Source organism: Emiliania huxleyi (assembly GCF_000372725.1).
Source record: "Emiliania huxleyi CCMP1516 chromosome Unknown EMIHUscaffold_141, whole genome shotgun sequence".
In the NCBI taxonomy this organism is placed as follows: Eukaryota; Haptophyta; order Isochrysidales; family Noelaerhabdaceae; genus Emiliania; species Emiliania huxleyi.
Genome location: NW_005201183.1, coordinates 143,197 through 167,431, shown reverse-complemented (window position 1 = coordinate 167,431; position 24,235 = coordinate 143,197). Strand labels below are relative to the sequence as shown.

At 64.8% G+C, this 24,235-nt stretch overlaps 7 protein-coding genes across 7 annotated transcripts in view; 3 read left to right on the top strand and 4 right to left on the bottom strand.

Moving 5' to 3' along the window:
* Window positions 1-1,720: 1,720 nt before the first annotated feature.
* EMIHUDRAFT_110869 (hypothetical protein) lies at window positions 1,721-3,331 on the top strand (the record flags this gene model as incomplete). Its single annotated transcript, XM_005787544.1, has 2 exons — window positions 1,721-1,865; window positions 2,550-3,331. The coding sequence occupies 2 exons, from the start codon at window positions 1,721-1,723 to the stop codon at window positions 3,329-3,331; spliced, it is 927 nt and encodes a 308-aa protein (XP_005787601.1).
* Window positions 3,332-3,620: 289 nt separating this feature from the next.
* Window positions 3,621-4,706, bottom strand: EMIHUDRAFT_227696 (hypothetical protein; the record flags this gene model as incomplete). Its single annotated transcript, XM_005787543.1, has 2 exons — window positions 3,621-4,199; window positions 4,272-4,706. The coding sequence occupies 2 exons, from the start codon at window positions 4,704-4,706 to the stop codon at window positions 3,621-3,623; spliced, it is 1,014 nt and encodes a 337-aa protein (XP_005787600.1).
* A 1,169-nt stretch (window positions 4,707-5,875) lies between these two features.
* EMIHUDRAFT_467436 (hypothetical protein) lies at window positions 5,876-7,538 on the bottom strand (the record flags this gene model as incomplete). Its single annotated transcript, XM_005787542.1, has 6 exons — window positions 5,876-6,085; window positions 6,164-6,235; window positions 6,331-6,370; window positions 6,459-6,531; window positions 6,658-7,044; window positions 7,113-7,538. Coding segments are annotated over 2 exons (714 nt in total), but the record flags the coding sequence as incomplete, so codon positions are not given.
* A 4,060-nt stretch (window positions 7,539-11,598) lies between these two features.
* On the top strand, window positions 11,599-15,326 carry EMIHUDRAFT_467435 (hypothetical protein; the record flags this gene model as incomplete). The annotated part of the gene is made up of 11 exons (XM_005787541.1): window positions 11,599-12,084; window positions 12,188-12,283; window positions 12,417-12,519; window positions 12,683-12,798; window positions 13,264-13,573; window positions 13,767-13,781; window positions 13,988-14,141; window positions 14,223-14,298; window positions 14,369-14,402; window positions 14,632-14,781; window positions 14,837-15,326. 11 exons carry the CDS (start codon window positions 11,599-11,601, stop codon window positions 15,160-15,162), a joined length of 1,866 nt encoding a protein of 621 aa, XP_005787598.1. The 3' UTR covers window positions 15,163-15,326.
* Window positions 15,327-15,536: 210 nt separating this feature from the next.
* On the top strand, window positions 15,537-17,826 carry EMIHUDRAFT_110864 (hypothetical protein; the record flags this gene model as incomplete). Its single annotated transcript, XM_005787540.1, has 6 exons — window positions 15,537-16,015; window positions 16,207-16,534; window positions 16,802-17,095; window positions 17,136-17,164; window positions 17,498-17,556; window positions 17,672-17,826. The coding sequence occupies 6 exons, from the start codon at window positions 15,537-15,539 to the stop codon at window positions 17,824-17,826; spliced, it is 1,344 nt and encodes a 447-aa protein (XP_005787597.1).
* Window positions 17,827-20,657: 2,831 nt separating this feature from the next.
* On the bottom strand, window positions 20,658-21,263 carry EMIHUDRAFT_227690 (hypothetical protein; the record flags this gene model as incomplete). Its single annotated transcript, XM_005787539.1, has 1 exon — window positions 20,658-21,263. The coding sequence occupies one exon, from the start codon at window positions 21,261-21,263 to the stop codon at window positions 20,658-20,660; it is 606 nt and encodes a 201-aa protein (XP_005787596.1).
* Window positions 21,264-23,963: 2,700 nt separating this feature from the next.
* The window catches only part of EMIHUDRAFT_441006 (hypothetical protein), a 3,153-nt gene continuing 2,881 nt past the window's right edge, over window positions 23,964-24,235 (bottom strand). The window contains exon 2 of the mRNA XM_005787538.1: window positions 23,964-24,235. Coding sequence (XP_005787595.1) covers window positions 24,027-24,235 — 209 coding nt within the window. The 3' untranslated portion in view covers window positions 23,964-24,026.

Here is a 24,235-nt window from a genome sequence, read left to right as displayed (position 1 = left end):
GACGAGCAGAACCAGCTGCTGCCGAACAAGGTCGAGGCCTTCGCTGGCCAGCGCGTCGTCGCTGTGTCGGCTGGACCATTCCACAGCATCGCCATCGCCGACGGCGCCGTCTTCACGTGGGGCAAGGGCGAGGGCGGCTGCCTAGGCCACGGAGAGGACCTGTCAGACCAGCTGCTGCCCAAGAAGATCGAGGTGTGGGCGAGCCGGCCGCCGACGCCTACTTCCTCTGACGGAGAGGATAGCAGCGGCGGGGAGGACAGTGATTCGGGCAGCAACTCGGACGAGTGAGAATGCTAGAGGGCAGCAGAGGAGGGCGAGTAGTCTTTCATTCGGCTGGCCGAGTCACCCACTGGGCAGACTGTCTCTTGCTTCACTCTCTAAAAGCTGATATCTTTGTCATCATGATACCCGTGCGCTAGCATGCGGAGAGAGCGGCGTGCGATGAAATTCTTGGCCTGACATCAATCCCTTATCCCTATCATTGACACACACACACACTCACACACACACACACACACACACACACACACACACACACACACACACACACACACACACACACACACACACACACACACCGCTCACCCACGCGCAACGGGCCTTGCACTTTGAATGCCGTGGGGCTCCTGTCGTTAGACGTGGAGATATACGCGAGGGTTGCCCCCCCTTGCCCCACCACCTCGTGTGTGTGGAGAAGTTTACCTTACCTTACCTACCTATCATTGAAAGTAGGAACCGGGTCGCGCTACACGCTCACCGAATGGGATTTTCTGCCTACCGCCCGTCGCGGCCCCGCCTGCCTCCCGGAGGCCCGCCCGGCCATGCAATCCGCCGCCGGACCGCCCGGCGGGTCCAACCCGAAGCGGGCGACCGGCCGTTCGCACCGCTCGGCCGACGGGCCCGACCGGCCCACGCGCACGGCCTGGCCTCTACGGCCACTTTCGGCGGCGCAATTTGCGCCTTCATCGCTCTCTGGATCCTCCTGGCACCCATCGAACTCCTCCCGACGGTCGGCAAAAACGGGGTGATTTTGGCCATCCGTCAAAATATCTGAAGATCCCAATATAGGATTCTCCCCAAACCTTGCTCAGCTGATCCAGCCTGGGGGGAAGGCCAGCCCTGGGCAAAGAAACCAGTACCTCATCTGGCTTCCCTGAGCGTCACAGCTCGGTGATCGCGCCAGCCGGACACCACTGTAACGTCCGTTCCGGGCATTTGAACGCGACCTTCGGGGGCAAAGACATGGGCTCTATGGCTCAGACTGGACTCCTCTTGGTCGCTTCTGATGCCCTAGGCCACACCTGGGCCTTACCTGGGGTTCTACTTCTAGGGGCCGGGCAGGGTTTGCCCCCCGAAAGTGGCCCGGGGAACACTAATAATAAGTCGCTCAACTTTTTGACCGCGCAAGATATAAAGGGTGGCTAAGGGCTCTGCCCGCAAGGCGCCCGCGTCGCAGACGCGGTACCATTGACAAATCTGCAATATACCCCCACACGAACAAATAGCAAAATCCGTATACCGTGCACGAACTGCGTGATGTGCGCCGGGCAAGCCTTCTGCTGGTGCCAAGATTCCGTAAAATTGAAGCCAGGAACGGCCGCCAAATCCGTGCTTTCGGAGCAACTGAGGGAAAGCCGCTGATCGAGCCCAGCGTGCCCGCGGCCGCCTCCCGCGCAGCACCGCCGCTGAGGACGACACGCTGCGGAATCGGATCGAGCCCATGGAGGAGGAGGGTGCAGTCGGCGAATCGGAGGAGGAGGAGGAGGGCGCAGTCGTCGACGTTGGCGTGTCTGACTCAGAGGAGGAGTTGGAGGTGCTCCAGCAACCTAACCTGATCCAGAAGCTCGCCGACGTTGTCAGGTTACGTGCGTCATGCGTGATCGAGCTTGAGGGAGGAGCTCAGCTAACGATTCGGCCGGCCACCCAGCGCCGCCGCCCACCGCCACCCACAAAGCGCCTGCTCAGCGCCGCCGCCCACCGCCACCCACAAAGCGCCTGCTCTACTATCACCTGGCTGGCTGACGCTCGCCCCCCCCGCTCCACTTTCCCCTGACCATGCCCGTGATAGCACCATCACTGTCGCCGTCCTGGTTTTGAACGTGGCAGGACTCGGAGTCGTGACCGCCCCCTGAGTGTGAGGAGCAGGAGAGAGAGAGCTTTGTGGTGTTTGTTGGTGTACGCAATAATGGGACAGGGTGGTTGTTCTCTCCATCTCCCCTTAGCATGAGCTGCGCCCTGTGTCCGACCCCTTTTGCGCAGCAACACCTTAAACTTTCAGGCCCTCCAAATTCGGGTCGGAGCGTAGCGGAGTGGGCCCCGAGTTTGAAAAAGGGCGACGGACGCTTGCGTCCTAGCCTCCAACAACGCCTCCCCGGCGCAGAGGGGCCCCCGGAGGGATGCACAACCGCTCCACGCCACGCCGCTTGCGGCGGTCCTCTTCCCAGCTCCGCTGAGGGCCCCCACGTTATTTCCCTCTTCACATCGGCCGATCGGAGCAACATCGGCGATGGCCCCCGTCGCGGCTAGCGGGCCCTCGGTGCTGGCTGCAGGCAACCTCGACGGCACGGCAACGTCATGGCTCGAGGCCAACTGGATGTTCTTCTCGTGGGCGTTCGCGCTCTTTGGCTTCGGCGCCCTCGCGGCTCGCTTTCACTCACATGGCCCGCACTGGTTCGGGTGGCTCGCGGTTGCCATGTACTGCCTCCATCAGAGCGAGGAGCACGCATACGACGTGCGTGGGTGGCGCTACGCCTTTGTCCCGGCCATGAACCAGGGTACTGGTTCGACGCTCTTCGGCGCGGCGTGCAACGGCGGCGATGTCAACTGCCCTCTCGACCCAAAGCTGACGCTGTGGGTGAACACTGTCGCAATCTGGGGTGGGTTTGGCGGCTGCATGATTGCTGCGACGATTGACGCGGACCGCTTTCTCTTTGCGAGCACGCTCAACTGGGGCACCGCTGTCGTGAATGGCTTCGGTGGCCACCTGCTGCAAGTAGTGCTGAGCGGAAGCTACAACCCAGGGAGCGTGCAATCTGCGGTCATGGTGCCGCTCGGCTTGTACATTATCTTCCACTCGCAGCGCCCAAAGCTCTGCCTGGTCTACGGCCTCGTCTTCCACATTTTGGCCTTCGGTGTCGGCATCAACTTGGTCCTACGCGCCGGCTTTCCCGAGACGCCGACGACCATCGCCATGAACTTGCTCGCGTCGCTCGTGCTGCCGCTTGCAATCTCGGCGTTGTACGCGCGCCACCCGCCGTCGCACTACAGCGACATGAAGCTCGTGAAGAAAGTTAGTAAGCAGTGGAAGGAGGACCTCACCGTGCTGGGGTGACTGAGACACCACCACCAGTCACCACGTTGAGCCACATCATACCTTCATACGCAGATTAGGCCATATCAGATTTGGAGTACAAATCTGGCAGCCTCCAGACATCAGACATCACACAGCTTTGCGCCTTGGCTTAGAAGAGCGCGACAGAGAGAGATTTTTTACTGCATGACTTTTGTTTCGCGTTGGTCTCCAGAGTAAAAAACGTAACATACAAATTTTTGATGACATTGGCTCCGCGCGCGGCTAGACAGGTCGCACACTTGCCCCAGCCACACCGCGAAGCGAGGACTTACCTGAGCCTGCTGAGGGACCTCATTTCCCTGCGCGTGAGGCGGAGCTCCGCCGCATCGAGCGCCTCTGCCGCGTGTCTCGCGTCGGTCGTCGCAGTCACGGCGCCCATACCCTGCTGCAGCAACCACGCAAAGGCGACCTGCGCCGCCGTCCAGTTGCGCGCGCCGCCCTCGCGGCTGTGCGCAGCCGCCACCCTCTGCACCTCCCGCCGGCCGAGCACGTCGACATTGCTAATCGCCCCGAGCGGGGAGTAGGCCTGTGTCGTGATGCCACGCGCGGTGGCGAGGCGGAGCGTGGCGTCGTCCGCGCCGTACAGACGCGAGCCCTCGAGGCAGCCGTAGCGGGTCGCATTCTCGCCGCCGTGCTCCGCCGGGTGGCCCGCGATCGAGAAGCCGACTTGGTTGACGGCCGGCTGGATGGCGGCGATCTTGACGAGACGGCGGAGCAGGCTGGCGTTGAAGTTTGACACACCGATCGCGCGCGCGTGGCCGGCGGCGTGCGCCCTCTCGAGCGCGCGCCACGCCGCGGCCGTGTCAGCCCAGCGCGCGCACGGGAAGTGGAGGAGCAGCAGGTCGACCTAGGAAGTGACTAGGAGGTGTCTAGGAGGTGTCTAGGAGGCGTTTGGAAAGTGGAGGAGCAGCAGGTCGACCGAAGGCAGGCCGAGCACGGAGAGGCTGTGCTCGAGCTGGGCAGTCACGTTGCGGTACGTCGCGGCGTTCACGGCGACGGGAGCGGTGGTACCGCCCTCGCACACGCCACCGCAGCGCAGCGTCGGGCAGCACATCACCTTGGTCGTGAGGAAGACGTCGCCACGCGGCAGGCCGCTGGACGCGATCGCGGCACCGACCGCGCGCTGCTTCCAGTCTCCGTACAAAAAGGCCGTGTCGAGGTGCCGTCCACCAGCCTCGAGCCATACGTGGTGGTCCGTGTCGACGCCATTGGCGAGCAGCGGCATGTGCACACCGCGCGCGATCTCCACCGTGCGCTTTGGAGGCGGGCCCGCGCCAGACCGTCCGAGGAGCCACGCAGCCAAGCACACGGCGACGTAGCCAGCGGCGGCTGCGACGACTGCCGGTGCGCTCATCGTCGGGCACGGCACAAAGCCCAGGCGACGCAACGACGGCGGCCAGTGGAGGGAAAGGCTGCTCCGCCGCGACAGCGAGGCGGGACAACGCGCACAACCGGTGTATTTTAAAATCCCTCCTGAGAGGGAGCTTGTTGTAAAATTCTTTTTCGAGCTCTCCCTCTCGCAGCTGCGACCAATCCTGCTAGCTCGTGCTTCATTCTACACGAGCACTGCAAATCTTCGCCAGTCTAGAATCCGGAATGCGTGTGCGTAATACGTGGTGCGTAGGCTCGCTCCCACACACACCTTGGGCGTGCGAATGCATCAAGCGTATGCGTAATGCGTGAGGCGTAACCCCCGCCGGCCGCCACTTCTCACTCGAATCCGGAATGCGTGTGTGTGCGTAATACGTGGTGCGTAGCGCGCCTTGAGAGGCACACCCCGATCGGCCGAAGGTGGATGCAGAAGACAGATTCGTAATATACGCAAGACATTTGTAGCTCCCTCAGGCGCCACTTGGCTCGGGCACGACACCGAAACACGCGCGACGTCTGGCCGACGTACTATGGATCGCGGGCGCGTATTTACATAACATGGCCGATCGTGCATTCTGGCGACTACATATGCGTAGCAGTGCAGACGACCTCCCGCTGTTGAATCAGCAGATTCGACCTCATCTCTCCAGTACTCTCATCCCAGTGGGTGGACGTCCGTACCGTACGTCCCTTTGTGTTCCTCTCCCCGTCCGCCAGCGAGACGCTCAGTCGCTGGCGGCCGCAGTTTTTCTGTGAACAAGCACGGGTGGGAGGGGCTTCTCCTCTTTGCTTCCTTCTACTCCTACTAGCATCTCGTTCCCGTCCTACCAGAGAAACCGTCGATTCGTCGGATGCAGGTCCTGTTCCTGCCCACTTGAAACAGGGCGGAGGGTCAGTGATTTGGCACAAGGATCCGGCGTGATGCTACCCGACGGCTCGCTCGCGTGAGGTACCCGCGACAAGATAGCGGTGGCGGTAAGAAGTGTTCCCCCTCTGGGTCCACGGGTCTGCGGTCTGTATGCCGCGAACAGTTATCCCATCTGTGTGCGCCGCGAACAGTTCCATGTGAGGTGGCGGCGTGTATGCGCTATGCCGTCCCCCATCCCTTCCTCTTCTTCTCACATCTCAGTGTGCTTTTTCTTTTTCTTTTTTCTTTACACATTACAGGAACAAAAGCAGGTACAGGTCCACCACGTAGAAATTCGGCGTTTCGCCAAGGTTTCTATCTATCTATCCAAAGCGAGACTGCACACCCGCGCCTCGCAGGCATCACCCGCGCTCCGACGGCCATCCCCCGAAGGCGCCGATGCGGGCGAGTTGCAGATGGTTGGGGGTCGCCTTCTTCCCGCTGGGCAGCACCACCTGCTCCCACACACAGCCAGCAGCTCAGAGGTGACAGAGGAGGCGCCCTCGTGACCACTGGAGCGTGAGGTTTGGCACCCGAGTGGTCGGCTCGCTCCCGCCTTCGGGCGCCTCCCAGCTGGGCGCCGCCATGTCGGTCACCAAAGACGCCTAAACACGGTTCGGGGTTGGCCCCGGGGCGGGAGGGGTGGTGTGCAGCTGGGAGCAAATCGAGAGGCGTGTGAGCATCTCTCGGAGTCGCGCACCTCGTGCTCGGCGACGGAAGCCAGCAGCTCGGCGACACGCCTGCGGTGTGTGAGTGGGGCCATGCGTGACTTCGAGGGAGGCATAGACCATAGTTGGCATAATGCGGCGAGAGGCAGGAGGCACGCACCCGCCCGCGATCCAGTGGAGGGTTCGGTCACCGCTCTCCGCGTGCGCCCGCAAGGCGGCGGCGAGGTCTTCGCCTGCGGTAAGACGGTGTATGCATGTGCACATGCTGCATGTGCATGCAGCATGTGTGCTAGGGTCGAGGGAAAGCCACGGAGTCGAAAGGGAGAGGTGGGGGGGGGGGGGAAGGGAGGGCAGCACACCGTTCATCGTGGCGCAGGCGGTCTCCGTCTCCCCACCGAGGCTGATGAAGGCGACGACGTCGCCGGGAGAGAGCACGCCGCCGAGCTGGCTCGAGGACGTCACCGCCTCGACGGACGGAGGCACGGAGCGGCTGCGGAAGGTGACGCCGCACGGGCCCGCCGAGAGCGGCGTCGAGATGAGCGCCGGTCCGGCGAGCGACTCGCACTCGCGCAGCGAGCGTGCCGCCAGCGCGGCGGCGAGGGGAGAGCCGGAGGTGGTGGGCGGCCTCTTCCCCTTGGCCATCGCCTCCTCGGCGAGCTGCTTCTCGAACGGGTTGCGCGCCGGCAGGCCCGTCGCGGCCAGCGCCTTCTCGAAGCTCTTCTCGGCCTGCTCCTTGGCCCACTCGCCTGGGCATGGAGGAGAGGGGCCGTGTCAGTGTGCTGGCCTAGGTGCGAGAGCGATGTGGGCGGCTCGCCTCGCCCTCGGTCGTCGAGCCATACGCGGCGCACCGAGCTGCGGCGCGAGAAGGAGAGGCGCCTGCCGAGCTGGCTCTTGACGGGGCACTGGCAGTCGGTGCGCTGGCAGTACGCGCAGTGTGCCAGGTCCCGCGCCGGCGAGCGGGGCAGGTCCTGCTTGGCCGGCCCCCTTTTCTGGGAGACGAGCTCGCTCTTGGGGGCGGAGAAGCGCAGGTACGAGCCGGCGGAGCCGGCGGGAGGCAGGGCGATGACGAGCAGGCCGGATGGGAGCCTGACCTCCACCCGGAGCGGCGGCACCCAGTCCTGTGGAACCCAGAAGCGCCACCAGGCGCGCTCGTGCGGCGGCACGCCGGCAAAGCAGGAGCTGCCCTCGAACGCCGCAGGCACGCCGAGGAGGGTCGTCGGGTCGTCCTCGTCGGTCTTTGTGTCCACCTCGAGAGTGATCCACGCCATCTGGGCGTCGAGACTCTCGCTCCGCCGCGAGGAGCGCCGCGAGCTGGCTTCCGAGACTGCGGCCGCGGCGCCAGAAGATGGCTCGGCTTTTGCGGCTTCCGCTTTGACTGGCGAGTCGGCCTCGGCTGGTGCTGCTGCAGTATTGGTGGCGCTGTCGCCAATTCCCTCCGTGGCCCAAAAGGGCTGCGAGCGGCTGACACGCCGTCCCGACTGCCTCACCGCTGCCCCCCCATCCATCTGGAGATGCACGAGAGACAGACGCTCTCCCAAGCAACAAAGCAGCGTGTCTCCCCCTCCGGCACAGAATTCTTTTCCCATTGTATTATTTTTGCTAGGGCGGACCTCACGCTGAAATTATGCAACAACCTGGCCGGCCCCTGCCCCGCCCCTACCTACCTACCTACCTACCTACCTACCTACCTTACTTATGGGAAACTAAAAAAGAAATCATGGGATGAAGGTGGGGTACTATGCCAACTGTGTCCAGTCCGAGCCTGGCTGTTCTTCACCTTTCTACCTACCTACTGCCAACTAAAGTGATGGCTGGTGGTACTCTCCTGCAACGACAGTCCTTCCTGTGACATGGCAGGCCACTCTCAAGGTAGGTAGGTAGAAAGGTGAAGAACAGCCAGTGGCCGCGGACACCCGTGAATGACCTTAACTGAAGAACAACTCTAAGTAGCTCGATCGGTCACACCGCCATCGCCGTCGGGGAGAGGGGGGACGACACTGCCTCGGCAGCGTGCACCTCGATCCTGTACCGTGTTTGTTATGACCCTCCCCAATGAACACACCACAGTGAGGGAGGGCGAGACGATCGAGGGGTCCCGTACCATGCGGAATCGACCCTATCCAGTGCTCAAGTGCTCAACAACTCGAACACTCACCCTCCTGAAGAACGCCCCCTCTAAGCTGGTGATAGGAGCAGGATTTTCTTTTCCTGCACACTAACGCAGCATTGGCCCTGGCGAGTAGAGGCACACGCACGCTCTTGGAGCAGAACCCGGCGAGGTCGAAAGAGCTACCCAATTGGGTCCTCGGAGAGGGTGCCCTTTCGGCTCGACCCTCCTCAAGATGAAGATCACGATCTTGCTCCCCTACTTCATTGCAGTTCGCGCCTTTGCGCCCGCGCTGAACACAAGCGTCGCCTTTGCGCCCGCGCTGAACACAAGCGTCGCAGCGAGCGAGACAACCCACTACGACGTCCTCATCACAGCCCCGTGGCATGACTGGAACAGCGGGATGTCTGGGCAGAACGATTACTGGCTCTACTGGAGCGGGTACGACCACAACGTGGCTCATTCCACAATGGCGGTTGGACACTCTGCGCCGCAAGGCAAAGACGCGCTCAAGGAACAGGTGGCCCAAGCAGCGGCGTTTGGGACGGACATGTACAATCCGAAGGGGCTGACGTGGCTGTCATCAGCGTCATGCGACGCTGGCGATGAGTACAAGTACAAGAGCGTGAAAGACCCCCGCAAAGGCAACATCATCATTGCCCACTACAAGAGTGACGCAATTTCCATTTTCCAGGACAAGCTGGCCAAGATGGAGGGCTTCAAATCTTGGTCCCAGCACTTCACGCTGGGCTACACGGACAAGCTGAGCACCTGCACGAGCAAGGACGCTGTCCGCGACGCCATTTCGCCGGGGAGCACTCACTTCAACGTGGTTTTGAACGAAATTTCCAAGGACAACCACAACTGGGAGTTTGTAGGACGGCTGTACAACCAGAAATTTCCTGATCTGGGGTGACTCCGCAATTGTCAGGGTGTGCGTATCCTATCTATGGGAGTGGTGTGACTGCTCCTGTGTGGTGAGGGCGACGGCTTCTGAGGAAGCCGTCGCCCGCGCCTCGCGTGCATCATGCGAAATTCTTTCTTCGGCGTTCTTCACACGGCAATCGCAGAGCAGGAAGAGGTTGTGAATGAGCTTGCCTGTGGCGGGGGTGGGCGGGTGCACGGAGCTAAGTGCCTCGCCGCCCTCGCAGGAGTCGCTTAGGCGGCTCCCGTGGTGTACGTATGTTAGTGCCAGTGCGCGCCAGTCCCGTGCCCAGTGTTGTGAAAAAAATTCTTTCTTTCGGCAACCTCCAGCCCGAGGCTCACTACAGTGAACCCGCGCCTGACCGGTGCGGCCTCCGAGTCGGCGTCTAGCGCGCGCGATAAGGTTTTTGCTCGCCTTCCCTGGGACCCCGTGTTGCATGTCACTGTCATCACTGTGCGATTTCGGGGCCCGGGGTTGTGCGTTTACGTGTTTGTATCGCGCGCCTTTCGGGGGGGGCGCGGAAAAGAGGAACCTCTTAGCGCCATCGCCACGGTGCTGCATGCAGCGCCGGGCGACGACGGCTTACCGCCTCCCGGTCCCCCTCGGCACACCTCCGCTGCTCAATGTTTGACGGCTCGAACCCGTGAAGCTTCCCCGTGCGCGGGTTACCCCGCACACGGGTCTGCCTGCCAGCCACGTATCCACGCAAGCGTGGTCCGCGTGCATGGCATACAGGCGTCCGCCAGACAGCGCAGAGGCTAGGCGACCGGGGAAGGACTAGCTCAAGGGCAACACAGTGTCACCAGCCGTTGGCGCGCAGAACGAGTCTGCGGCCCTCGGTTGGGACGAGTGCGCGACGCGGTTGAACCGCTCAATATGGCCGGCAGCTCGCGCTGCCGGCGGGGTTGGTTGGGGAGGACCGGCACGGGGAAGGCCGGCCTCCCCGGAGGGGTCGCCCCCTGGATAGGAGGGGCCCCAAAGGGCCCCCCGGGGGGGCGGGGGCCCCCGCCCCGAGGGGCGGGGGCGGGTCCTTCCGTGTCGCTCCCCTCGTCGGGAGTGTCCGTCGGGATGGTGTTGTCCGCCCACTCGGCAGCGTTTGAGCCTCTGTCACCTTGCCTGCCGCGAGCAGCTAGCTCGTCGACGTAGTCGTTCCATTTGTTGCCGCTGTGACCCGCCACATGCCTCCACGTCACGGTGTGTTTGGCGCGAAGGCGTCGCCAGAGGGAACGAAGGCGCTCCGCTAGCTGTCTGTTCGTTTTGGGGGTCACCCTCCCCATCATGCACGCCGCCGCGTACTCGCTGTCGGTCCGCACTACTCCGCGTGAGCCCGCTCGTTGCGGTGACGAGGACAGGAGAGCCCGGAGGAGCTCGGCTAGGGCGGTTAGTTCCGCCGTGTTGTTGGTCTGCCTTCGCGCGCCGAGGTAGGCTGGGTGCGCCGCCGAAGTGACAACTGGCCCGTAGCCCTCGCTCGCCAGCGACGCGCCCCTATCGCCGATTGCGTCGCCCCCGATGAGTACTGTATAGGCCCATCCTGCTTTCCCTAGGTCTTCCGACCCGTCTGTGTATGCCACCCAGTCGGGCGGGCGTCGTTGCGCCTGCTCTGCCAGTTGCTGCTGTGGGCGAAGAACGACCCCTGGTGCCTCGACCATTAGTCTCAGCTTGACCCGGCATGCCCCCCCTTCACCCTGAGGCGCTACACAGAGGAGTGCGACTGTGCTCACCGCGCAGCCGTTTGCCGCCACCCCTCGGACAGATTCGAGCTTCTCGGGGAGCTCGCACTCACCTTCGCTGGAAAAGAATCCTGAGGCGAGCCACTCCGTCTCCCACTCCGCAACAGGCCCCTCCCCTGGCGACGGCTGCCAGCCCGGGATTCGGAGGCGAATCGCCTTCTCCTCGTCGAGAGCTCGGCGGCGGGTGTGGGCGTAAGTCCGGATTAGGGCTCGGCGCGCCTCGTTGTAGATCGTGTCAACTCGCACGTCCGGTGTGTCTTCCGGCGCGAGGAGGGCGTTCCGGTGGCGCCGTCGGACGATGCCTGCAAGTGTCTCAAGCATAATAACGCGAGTCGGCGTCGCCCCAATGCGCCCCTCAGCCATTTGTCCTCTGCCCGTGGTCAGACGGAACCCGGTGATGCAGAGGCGGCGGTATTCGTGGACTAGCTGCTCCCTCCCCATGCCCCGTACCTCCTCTAGCACGGCTTCATCCAGGGTCGTGAACCCACCTCCCTCTGAACCCGGAGCCCCGGCGTGGGTGCGAGTGTTTGTCGGCACCATGATGACCTCCATCAAGTCGATGGTCTACGGCGAAGAGGTGGACGACAACACGATCGCCATGTTTGATCAGTCTCCGTCGAATCTGGTGGACGAGCGCAGCTCGAAGACCAGCTACCCTGTGAGCAGCGGGCGGCAGCTGCTGGATTCGGGCGCGGAGCGGTCGCTGCCGACCACCATGGTGAAGCACCAGCCGTCCAACGCGGTGCAGCACGAGCAGTTCAGCTCGTGGATGGGCGAGTCGCTCTCGCGACAGGCAAACAAGCGGATGCGCCGGCTCGTGGGCCAGAGCTGGCTGACGAATCGGTTCGGCGACGCGTCGGTGGAGGAGGCGTTCTGCGAGTATCTGCGGCACCACCAGCTCAAGTACATCAAGCGCGTCCTCCTCCTCTTTGGCTTCCTCTTCGCCGCGCTCGCCATCTACCAGCAGTCGCTCCTCAACTTTGAGAGCGACCATCGCGGCGCGGGAGGCGTGCTCGAGGCGGGCGTGTCGATGATGATGGCGCGCGCCCGCCAGCTCGCACGCGCGCCGCGGCGGAGCGCGGGGACGTACCCCCACCCCCGACCCCGACCCCGCCCTCGGGGTGCAGGTCAAAGACACGGACGTGCACATCTGGAGCTCCGTCTGCGCCGTCGCCGCGTGGGCCCTGCTCTGCACCGACGTAGGAGCGGCAAACTGGCTGCTGGTCGTGTCTGCGTTCGCCCTCGTCACCTTCCAGATGTACCTCAGATCGCTCTCCCGCGCCTCCGAGGCCGCGAGCAGGCGCCGCGAGCCTCTTCCGCGAACCTTCCGCGAACCTTCCCGGAGCTTTCCCGTAGGCCGCCGTGTTCAAGGCGGCGCTGACTGACGCGGTGAGTGGGGAGGTGGCAGACGCGGGCGTGCTTCTTCTCTGCGAGAGGTTGCAGAAGTCGTACCTAGACTGTCCGCCGCTGGCATCGCAGCTCGCCGCCCAGTCGTGGCACGCGCTGCGCTTCCTGCTCTTCGGCTCTTGGGCGGCCTTCCTCTGCACACACCCCTCTCGTGCCGCGGCGGCTGCTGCTGCTCGGCATCGCCTTGCCGGACTTTGGTTGCACCGTCGGAGTAGGCATCCTGTCGTGCCTCGACTACGTCTGGGCGCTGGTTGACTGCATCCTCGTCATCCTCCTCTTCCTCCTCACCGAGTGCCACCTCTTCCGCACCCTGCCGGACGTGCTGCGCGATGTGCGAAAGAAAGCCGAGCTGGAGGGCTGGGGTGATGCGGACTTCGAGGAGGCGCGAGATATGGGGAGATATGGGGAGAGATGGGGTGATGCGGATTTCGAGGAGGCGCGTGGCGCAGCCGCGAGAGACGCCGCAGCGGGACGCCGCAGAGGGGGGGAGGGAGGGAGGGAGGGAGGGAGGGAGGGAGGGAGGGAGGGAGGGAGAGGAGGAGGAGAGGAGGGAGAGCAGAGGAGGGGAGGGGAGTCGCCGCAGCGAGTTGCCGCGAGGGGAGGGTGCGGCGGCACGCCTCCTGCGAGGCTCAGCCGCGTCGCGCTCCCTCGCCCAGGCGCACGAGAGGCTCCGCCTCACCGCCGGCGCTGGGGTGGTGGACGCACTCCTCTTCGCTCCGCTGGCGCTCCGACGGCTCCACCCGCGGCGGCGGCGGCTCGGGCCGGCGCTGTCTCACCGCGGAAGGGTCGTGATCAGGTCGCCTTGATGCTGCTCTACGGCGCTCGGCGGATCAACCGGTTCGAGCGCCAAATCTTCCTCACGACCGTCGCGCTGCAGGGCGAAGGCGACGTCAAGCGCGACCTGATCGCGGGCAAGCACACCGCCCTGCTCGCCCTGTTCTCCAACCCGACCGTGCCGCCAAAGCTGCGCAAGGCGCTGCGCCTCGAGCCGCTCCGCTTCGGGCAAGAGATGCGATTCCTCCTCCGCTCCGTGCCAAAGGCACCCCCCCTGTGCACTCGGCTCACGACCCCTCGGCCACACTCTCCTCTCACCGGACGCACTTGCCGTGCACCAGCAACACACACACACACACACACACACACACACACACACACACACACACACACACACACACACACACACACACACACACACACACACACCGGCCACACTCTCCTCTCACCGGACGCACTTGCCGTGCAGACCGCTGAGCAACCCCCCCCCCCCACACACACACCCCACCCCACCCCACCCCAAAGGTCTACCTCGCCCTGGTGCCCGCCGCGACGCTCGACGATTGCCGGCGCGAGATGGAGGAGCCCCTCCCCGGCTTTTTTTTTTTTTTGGGGGCCCCCCCTTGGGGGGGCACCCCCCTCTGTCCCCCCCCCCCCCCCCTGGGCCTTCCTTGGCCTTTGGCGTCTTCCCCGGCATCCTTCCGGGATATTTCCGAACCCCCCCCCCCCCCCCCGGTCCTCCCCAGGAGCGCTCGCGTTCGAGAAGGCCAACGGCGCCATCGACTCGTCCAACATCGACCAGAAGAATGCGCAGTTCGTCGCGATGCTGCGCCAGGCGACCGCGGCGCGTAAGAGCGCCGCCGCCGCCCACCGGCCGGACGAGGAGCCGCCCGGACTCGAGTGCGCCCGCCGCTTGCAAGCACCGCCGGCCGTCGGCGGCGCCTCCTCGCCTCCTCACCGCCCCCTCCCCCCCGCGCGTAGGTGCGTCTTCCTCAACTCTTGCGAGTCGGAGAAGCTCGGCCGGGCGATCGTCGAGGGCCTTCCGCAGGACATCGCCGTCATCTGCTGGCGCCGCCCCTCCCCCCCGACCCTCCGACCCTCCCCCCCGACCCCTCCCCCCCTCCGAGGCCGCTGCGCGCGCCAGCGACGCGTCCGCCGCCCGTCAGCGCAGGAGCTCGATCACCGAGGACACCGCCGCGCGCGAGTTTGCGCAGGGATTCTACGACGTGATCGGCGACGACCTCAAGGCGACCAAGGGCGCGCCGCTCCGCCTCCCCCTCGCCGCCGCCTTCAAGGCGGCGTGCGAGCGATTCCGCGAGGGCCGCGCCTCCTCCGCGCCGCGCCGCCGACGCCTCGCTGCCCGCCCGACACGCGCACGCCGCGCCTCTAGGCGGCTTCGCTTTTGGGGACCCCGCCGAGTACCTGCACTCGGAGCCCAACCACCCGCACCTCACCAACCCCGACTTCCAAAACTGCCCCGGCTGCAACCCGCCCGTCCACGGCGCGCCGCCGCCCGCCCCCCGCTCGGCCGGCAGGCCCCGTCCCCCCTCCTCATCCTGCCGAACTCCTCCGCCGCACCCTCCTCCGCCCTCCAGGCGCCGTGCTGCTGCTCGTCCGCTCGGGCGGCGTCGTGCGCGAGTACGACGGCGACATGGCGGACGAGTGGCTGATGGAGATGCGGCTCAAGCGGCGCGGCGCCGGCGGCGCCGAGCCCTCGCTGCAGAACTTGCTCTCCCGCGACGGCACGGCGCCGCCCCTCGTCACCTCGCGCCTCATGTCGCACTTTCGCGGGGCGGGCGCGTGGCGCGCGCAGATGGCGACGGGGGTGTGCGTCGCGCTGTCCCTGCTGACCACCGCCCTCGTGTTTGCCGAGTACACCTTCCCGAGCCTCCCGCCGAGCCCGCCCTCCCCTCCTCCGTGAGCGAGGAGGTTGTGCTCGGCAGAGGCGAGAGGGGAAACTAGAGCCTCCTCGTCGAGGTGTGGCGTGGCGGTGCCGGCCCCCGCCCCTCCTCTCTGGCAGCGAGCTTGTGAGACTCACCTCCTGTGTACTGTGAGAGCGCCCGCATAGAAAAAATAGTCATACGCACACCGCTCACCGGTCACCACGCGGCGCGCGCGGCGGTCACACCGCCGGGACTTCAGTCTTGGTGTAATTCTTTTTAAGGGCGAGTTTAAATTCTTTGTTAGTGCCACGCGCCAGTCCCGTGCCCAGTGTTGTGCGAGGGAGTTTTGCGTAAATTTCTTTTTTACGCTTCACGAAAGCCCCCGCGCACACCCGAGTGTGTGTACATGCACATGCAGCATTCCGACTCCGACACGGATGCGATGTCCGTGGCCTCGGCGATCGGCGAGGACGGCGAGGAGGACGTCTTTGCCGCTGCGGCGATATTGCCGGACGCGGACGGCGACGGCATCTTTGACCTCCCCGCGTCGCCGATGCCCGGCGAGGGCACAGCTGACTTGGGCGGCTTCGACGAAGGCGGCGAGGAGGGCGGCGAGGAGGGCGACGGTGACGGCGAGGGCAGCGGCGACGATGGGAGCGGCGAGGGGAGCGGTGAGGAGTCGGAGGAGCGGCAGGCGGCGATGGTGGCGCAGCTGCGTGAGGCGCTGCTGGCGAGAGGGTACGAGATGCGCGACGCGCCGGCGCGGCCGGCGCAGCTGCCGTCCTTCGACATCGCCGGCTTCGCGCAGCGACTCGCCTCCTGCCCGCCGCGGTCGGTCGTCGTCCTCTGCGGCGCCGGCATCTCCGTGTCGGCCGGCATCCCGGACTTTCGGTCTGCCCGGCCTAGAAGCGGAATACGTGTTCATGTATCCCAACTAGCGCCCGAGAGGACACGTATTCCGCCGTACTCGGTCGTATTCCGCTGTATGCACTGTATTCTTCTCCGTTGTACTCACGCGGTGCTCTCGAAGACGCTGCACAATACCGCCTTCGTGCCCTGAAGCTGGCGTATTCAACACTCAGGTCGCCCGGGACCGGCCTGTACGACAACCTGCAAAAGTACGACCTGCCGTCGCCGCAGGCCATCTTTGAGCTCTCCTACTTTCGCGAGCGGCCCGACGCCTTCTACCTCCTTGCGAGGGAGATGTGGCCCGACAACTTCCAGCCGACGCCCGCCCACCACTTTGTCGCGCTGCTGCACGCGAAGGGGCTGCTGCGCCGCTGCTTCACGCAAAACATCGACTCGCTCGAGGCGCGCGCCGGGCTGCCGGCCGACTTGACCATCGCCGCGCACGGCAACTTCGACGGCTGCCACTGCATCGAGACGGGCGAGCCGGTCCCTCTCGGCGAGGTGCGCCTGAACTCATCAGTACTCATTACTAGTTCATAATTAAGGTCCCCGCGCGGCGGGGAGGTGCGAGCGGCTCTCAGTAAGAGCGCGTGGCACGGAGCCGAGGAGGTCTCTCGAGACCCGGCGCCGGGGGTGGACCCGGCCCTCACTGAGAGCCAGCTCGAGTGGGGGAGCGGATTGACCCAAGCGTCGAGTATGCGCAAAGGGGTGGGCTTGGCCCCGACCCCGACCCCTGACCCCTCCCCCCCCCCCCTCCTAACCCTCGAGGTGCGTCGGGCGGTCGCGGTCGGCCGCGAGGGGCCGGGAGGCTGGGCGGAGCTGGCGGAGCGGTACGGCGGGCTCTGCAAGCCGGACATCGTCTTCTTTGGCGAGCAGCTGCCGGCTCGCTTCTTTGAGGCGGCCGAGGCCGACCTGCCTGCGGCGGAGGCGCGCCATCGCCCCTTATACCCCCTTTATACCCCCTTCATACCCCCTTACACCTGCCTGCGGCGGAGGCGCGCCCTCGCGGCGTCGGCTCCGGCGGGCGGAGAGGCGGCGGGGCCCGCGTCACGTCCTGCCGGTGTGCGAGCAGGCCCTCATCGTGATGGGCACGTCGCTCAAGGTGCAGCCCTTCGCGTCTCTGCTCGGCCGGTGCCTTGTACCCCCTTGCACCCCCGTGTGCCCCCGTGTGCCCCTTGCGCCCCTTATACCCCTTATACCCCTATACCCCTTTGTACCCCCTTATACCCCTTCGCGTCGTGCTCGGCCGGTGCCGCGCCCTCGCGCACGCCGCGTCTCTGGGGCCGCGTCTCTGAGCCCTCCTCCGGACACCCCTCTCCCCACCCACGCGCACCGTTGCACATTTAATGCCGTGGGGCTCCTGTCGTTAGACGTGGAGACGCGAGGTCGCCCCCCCTTGCCCCACCACCTCGTGTGTGTGGAGAAGTTTGCCTTACCTTACCTTACCTTACCCTCTCCCCACAGGTGCGGCCTCGCGACGCCGCGGCTGCTGCTGAACCGCGAGATGCTCGGCGAGGGGGAGGGTTGTCCACGACATGTCCGAGACATGTCCGAGACCTGTCCACAGGCGAGCTGCTCGGCGAGGGGGAGGGGGCGGTGCAGGACACGTTCCGTGACTCGTCCACGCCCGTACCACAGGAGAGCTCGTCGGCGAGGCGGACCCGATGGTGCGGATGCTCGGGCTGCGCGACCCGCGCGCGATGCTGCACGGCGACGAGGCGAACCACCGCGACGCCTTCTTCGAGGGCGACTGCGACGCGGGCGTCCTCGAGCTCGCCCGGCTGCTAGGCTAGAATATAGTAATGGAACATCAGAATTTGAATGGGAGAGAATGAGATGTAACCCTCGAGCTCGCCTCGGCTGCTAGGCTGGGACGAGGACCTCCGAGCGAGCATCCACGACCACGCCCAAGCCCAGCAGCAGCCGCCGCCCGGCCCGCCGCCGCCCGACCCTCCGTCCAACCCCGGCCCTGGCGGGCGCGTCGGCGGGGAGGCGTCCCGCCAGGCGGCCGCCTGCCCGCCGCAGCCGCCGCCGCCGCTGGGGGCGGAGCCGTCGCAGCCGCCGCCGCCGGGCCCGCGGCCGCCCGAGCAGGAGCAGCAGCAGCAGCAGGATCAGCGGCCGCTGCAGCAGCTGGTGGAGGCGCCAGAGCCGCAGCCCGCTCCGCCCGACCGGGCGCCACAGCCACCACCGCCGCCGCCGCTTGCCTCGCCGCAGCCGCCGTAGCACTTGGCGCGCGCGGTGCTTTCCAGAGGACACGGTTGGGGGGCGCGTGCGACTGGAGAGAAGAGAGAACAGGCAGCGACCAGCGTCGCCCTTTGTAGTGCCCTCGGCCTCGCATCCGGCGTGTTGAGCCCACCGGGCCAGACTATTGTGGGGGCATTGTACTTTTGCTCAAGTGTCCAAGTGGAAGTGCACACACACCAAAAGAAGATTTTTTTCCGGATTCCGCCGCGGTCTGTGAAGTTAAAAGGTTGCGCTATCGATACACGGGAGGTGTGGAGAGGCATGTGCTGCATACGATAAGGTGGCCAACATGCAACAATTCGTGCATATTAGTGGCTCTTAAACATATCCATAGCGGGACTAATAACCTCCCTTACAATTAAGCCCTCCGTCCCTCGCACGACACTGGGCACGGGACTGTTGTGTGTGTGTGTGTGTGTGTGTGTGTGTGTGTGTGTGTCCGTGCTGCTCGCTGGCGCCACCACACCACACCGTCACCGATGCGAGCTGGGACATGAAGCTGGGCCTCGGGGCACCCCCGGCCACGTGCTGCTCGTGCCAGCCCCCGCCCCTCTCCCCCATCCCCACACGCCCTGCAAGCCCTCACCTAATACTTCTCGGTGGCCATGGCGGAGCCTGTGTTCGCCAGCGAGCGGATCCGCTCGCCGGTGAGCGCCGTCGTGTTGCGCGGGGCCGCAAACGCCGCCCCGAACCGCGAGAACTTGAACGCGGTGTCGTACTCTGACGCCATGACGTAGTCGCGCCACGAGCCCTCGATCGCACCCTCGGCCATCGCGGTCGTGCTCAGGTTGGCGCCCGCGCGTGGCGCCGGATCGCGCGCGCCGCTGATGCCGATGCCGTCGCCGTCGAAGGATTGGCCAATGATGCCGTGCGGCGCAACCTGCAAGCTCTCCTCCGGCACGCGGAGGGAGAATCCGAGGTCGAGCCGCACCTTGGGCCCGCTCATCCCCCTCGCCTCCACCGCCCTCGCCCTCGCCGCCGCCTCCGTCCCCGCCGCCGCCCTCGCCCTCGCCGCCGCCGCCCTCGCCCTCGCCGCCGCCGCCCTCGCCCTCGCCCTCGCCGCCGCCGCCCTCGCCCTCGCCCTCGCCGCCGCCGCCCTCGCCCTCGCCCCCACCGCCCTCGCCATCGCCGCCGCCGCCGTCCACGCTGCCGCCCCTGTCACCGCCGCCATCGCCGCCACCACCATTCCCGCCGCTGCCCCCGCCGCTGCTGTCGCCAATGCCTGTCTCTCCTCCAGTGCCATCACGGCCCTCGCCGTCGCCGCCGCCGCTGCTCCCGCCACTCCCGCCACTCCCGCCCGACGCGACGTACGTTTACGCGGTGACAATGGAGAGCGTGGTCGCGGGCGACGTCTCCACATTCAACCAGACGGCGTACAAGCTCGGCCTGGTGCTCCTCCTGCTCGAGCAGAGCATCGACGTGTCTCCGGACGCCATCGCCCTCACCGTGCAAGCCGCGAGCGTCAAGGTCACCGCGCAAATTGAGCTGGCGTCCGAGGCGAGCGCCGAGTCGGCCGGCGATGCCCTTGCCGACGTGACGCCAGAAGCGCTCTCCGACGCGACTGGTGCGCAGATCGAGTCCGTCGAAGCGCCGGAGGTCACCACCCAAGTGATTGAAGCTGGTAGCTGCGCGGAGCGGAGCAGGAGGCGTTTACCTGAAAACCGAAAAATTTAGCGGTACCCTTGCTTTCACATCAGAGGCGGGTGGGCGGCGCACTACGGTACACCTCGTGTTAGGCCGCCCACTGCATCCCCTTACTTGAGAGTCGGTCACCTCAGTTAGTAGAAATATAGTTCTCGCGGCGAGAGTGGTCAAAGGTCAATTGGGCCACAAGGCGTGCCGTCCAATTTTGACCTTTGACGTTTGCTGCGAGAGAGCCGAGAACCGCGAGATAGCCCGATAGCCCGAGGCCTATCCTCGCATAAGGTGGGTAGCCTAGCGCAAGAGGCCACATGCAGGTACAATACCTTTCCCTGTCACACCTTCCTAAACCTACATGGGAGATACAACAAGGGGCACCTACAGATACAGCGAGATACAATTGTATCCGGCCAATTCCAGATACAATGCAGATACAATGCCAGATACAATAGGTATAAAGTAGAGTAAAAGTATCTCTTAAGTGCCGGCACGAGGTGATGTCTCATCACACCGGGCTCTCAGGACATGAGAGATTCCCCAGAGCTCCGTTCGGGCCCATATGAAGCTTTATTGCGGGAATTTTTGTACCGGCTAGTCCGTACATATCATACGAGTAACACACATGCGAAACAGACGCCCATACACTTCATACCTTGCCCCACGGGCGACCTCTATGGTCACGGTAGCACAGTCGTCGCTGTCCCAAGGACTGCGTCTCGAGCTTGAGCGTATCTGACTTTTACATGGTACAGCTCGAGGAGTTATGCCAGTCTCGCACGAACTGCAGGTCCTGCGCCGCCAAAATCGGGCCCGGCTCAACTACCACCCACTCGGGCTCGCCAAGCGGGACGCGAAAGGTATCAAAATCGGTATAGCCCATGCCGTCGCTGCCATTTCCGACGGCCAGGTTCACCATTTTTGTCATCGCTGGCATCAAGTAGCATTCGCCCGCTGTGTGGAGCTCATCCGGCATACCATCAGCGATGGTCATGACTGCGCCGCTGACGACGCACACTGTCTGTGGCCGCGGGTGGACGTGAATGGGAGTGCGGTACCCCCGCGGCCGCCCTGGAATCCACCAGTTGACGAAGCACACGTCATTGACCAATTGTGCGCTGAGTCGCGTCGAGTTTGTGGGAATCGGGATGCCTGGCGGGACCCTGCCATTGATCTGATCGTGTGGCTCTGGAACGAGAGCCCGCCACTCTGCCAAGGAAAAGGGTTTTGAGCCGCTGGCCCACGGCGTGAAGCCGAGACCAGAGAGGTCGCATTCGGGGCAGCTGCTGGTGCTAGCAAATAGAGGCGAGCGGCTTGGCACAGCAGCGAGCCACGCCAGCACAGGCATCGTTCGTGCCTACTCTCTTGCCAGAGGCTGTCCGCCTGTCGGATTCGGCGCTGTACACTTCCTAACGTCGTCGCCTTTAGCCCATGGTCGACGGCGGTCAATCTCACGATTGTCGATCAAAACCGGCGGGCTTTGTGACGCCGTTTACGCAATCGTTTTTTGGCTTCGCTTTCTCTTTCGCTTGTTTTTATTTTGTTTTTTTCTTTTGCGAAGCGACGGAGGGGGGGGCGGGCGGGCGCTAACTATGGGCAACTACATGTCGAAGGTTCGAGGACGACTACTCGCCGCCTGGGTCGTTTGGGGCACGCGGCTCCGTCGAGGACCGGGCGCGCCCCTTACCCGGCGCGGCGTAGGTCCCACTCTGACGTATAGAGGGGAGGCACGGACAACGGCCCAATTCATCAATTCCACTCATTTTCTGGTGCCTAGCCCCGTGCAGCGGCGGTCCGGCAGGCTGCCCCCAAGGCCCCCTGGGCCGCTGCGGGTTTTGGAGTTATGCTTTGGCACAGCTTCGGCGATGGCGGCCCCTCTCTGGGGCTTGCATAGGCGGGGAGTCTCCCCCGCTGGTCTCCTCATTCCCTTTTTTCTTTTTCTTTTGAGAGCAGGACGCCGGGTTTGTCTTGTATGTGCGTGTCGGGCCGGGGTGCGAGCGAGGGGCAGAAGGGGCGGGGGCGTGCGGGGCAGAGGCCCAACGTCGGGCGGCTTGTCGGGGTCCGGAGAGTTCGAGGCGGGAACGAGGAGGGGGGATGGGCGGTCGGCGATGGGGTATGATGCAACAGGGCGTACGGGGTAGCCGTCACTTTCCCGCCTCGAAAGGGCGGGGCTGTCCCGGAAAGTGAGAGACGCCGGGCAGCGTGGCGCACAACTGAACCCTCCCATACGTGTTTGGGCTCCTCCTTTGCTGTCCCATCTCCTCATCTCTTTCCCGCCTGGGCGGGGCAGTGGGTGGGCGCGCGGTGCGGCGTGGCGTGTGCGTGTGTGCGACCGCAACGAAGGACCGCTCGCAAGGGACCATTGGGTTTGTACTATTAAGGTTCTCCGGGCCAGTTGGGGGGGGCAAACCCTGCCCGGCCCCTAGGACCCCAGGTAAGGCCCAGGTGTGGCCTAGGGCATCAGAAGGGACCAAGAGGAGTCCAGTCTGAGCCATAGAGCCCATGTCTTTGCCCCCGAAGGTCGCGTTCAAATGCCCGGAACGGACGTTACAGTGGTGTCCGGCCGGCGCGATCACCGAGCTGTGACGCTCAGGGAAGCCTGATGAGGTACTGGTTTCTTTGCCCAGGCCTGGCCTTCCCCCCAGGCTGGATCAGCTGAGCAAGGTTTGGGGAGAATCCTATAGTAGGATCTTCAGATATTTTGACGGATGACCGAAATCACCCCGTTTTTGCCCATTTCGGGACACGGGTAGGTGGAGGGAGGGTTATGCTCGGGTCCAAGCGGCGCAACCGCTTGTTGATGAACAGCGTGACACTGCACTTGGCGCCGAGCGCCCGCGGCACAGACCTTGTGCAAGCCGACCCTCGGTGACCACGCCGGTCCGGACCGTGGGCGCTCGGTGTGGAGCAAGCAAGACACACCCACCCCCCATCGGCGCGCGCCCGCCCTTCAAACGGCCGCCAGGAGCACCAAGAGCTTGGAGCACTTGGAGTGCAGGGTCATTAGCCTCACATCCAGGGCCGGGGAGCTAAGAGAAGCGCACCCAGCGGGCCGGATGATGGCCCAAGTTTAGCAGGCAGATTCGCGAGCACATCGGCGATGAGACACACCACGCGATCGCCGGCGCCTTTTCGACGACCAACGCCGGCGCGCGCGCGGCCTCAGAGGTGACGCTTATGGCGGCGATGGAGAACTACTTCTCCTTCGGTTGCAGGACCATGTGCGGCATCCCCTCCATCACGCTCACTGGGACGCTCGAGGACTGGCAGCGCTCCGTGCGCGCGCCGAGGCGCTTGGGGAGAAGATGATGCCGGAGTTCCGCGACAAGTGGATGGCGTGCCTGCTCCCAGTCCTCGATGAGTTCGTCAACAGCTACCGCGGCGAGGTCAACTTTTCGTTCTGGCAGACGATGGTGAAGCTGCGCAGCACCGCGGCGGTGGCTCGGGCTCGCACTCTTTCATCAGCGGCTGGATCAGCATCCTCTATCCCTACCTCGCGAATGGCCAAGCCAACATTCTCCGGCCGTGGGCGGAGATGTTTTTCCACGGCCCTGAATCGTCCGATTTCCCGGCGACGATCTCGAGCGTGCCGTGCGACTGGGAGTACTTCGGAACGCAGTACGACCTTCACTTCCACGCCGGAATCATCGGCTTCACGCAGGACAGCGACACTGGCTCGCTCGAGTCGGTTCTCGGCTGGTCGGCTACGCACGATCCGAGTTCGGATCCCGAATCGCGCCTCGCCTATCTTGAGCGCGAGATCGTCGAGATCCGCAAGGCCAAGGGCCACCCGCCGAAACCAGGAGGGCGAGGAGGAGGGCGAGGAGGAGGGCGAGGAGGAGGGCGAGGAGGATGAGGAAGGCGACCGGAACGCGGCGGTGCGCATTCGCACGATGCAGCGCGAGGTTGAGCAGCTGAAGCGCGCGCTGAAATCGACTGCGGACGCTCCTGACTTGCTGACCCCTCCCTTAGTGTCGGACGCAAAGAAGCCTTGTGACGATGAATATTCGGACGATTTCGGTTCGGGGTTCGCCGACACAGCGCGGCACTCATGTTCTAGTACGAGCGGCTCAAACGCCAAGAAGATTATACACAAACGCTCCCCCGCCCTCTACGCTGCCTGGCGCACTCTACGAACCCCCGCGGCCGAAAGGCGCGAGAGGCGCGAGCGCGCGAGACCTGCGCCGCCTCGCAAAGGTACGAGACGCCCCTGGCAAGAACCCCCTCCACCCCCACCGTCCCCCAGAACCACGGACCGAGCCACCGACCGACCCCGGCGCGTCGCCGCCTGAGCCCACGCACCTCGCGCCAGTGCCGCCA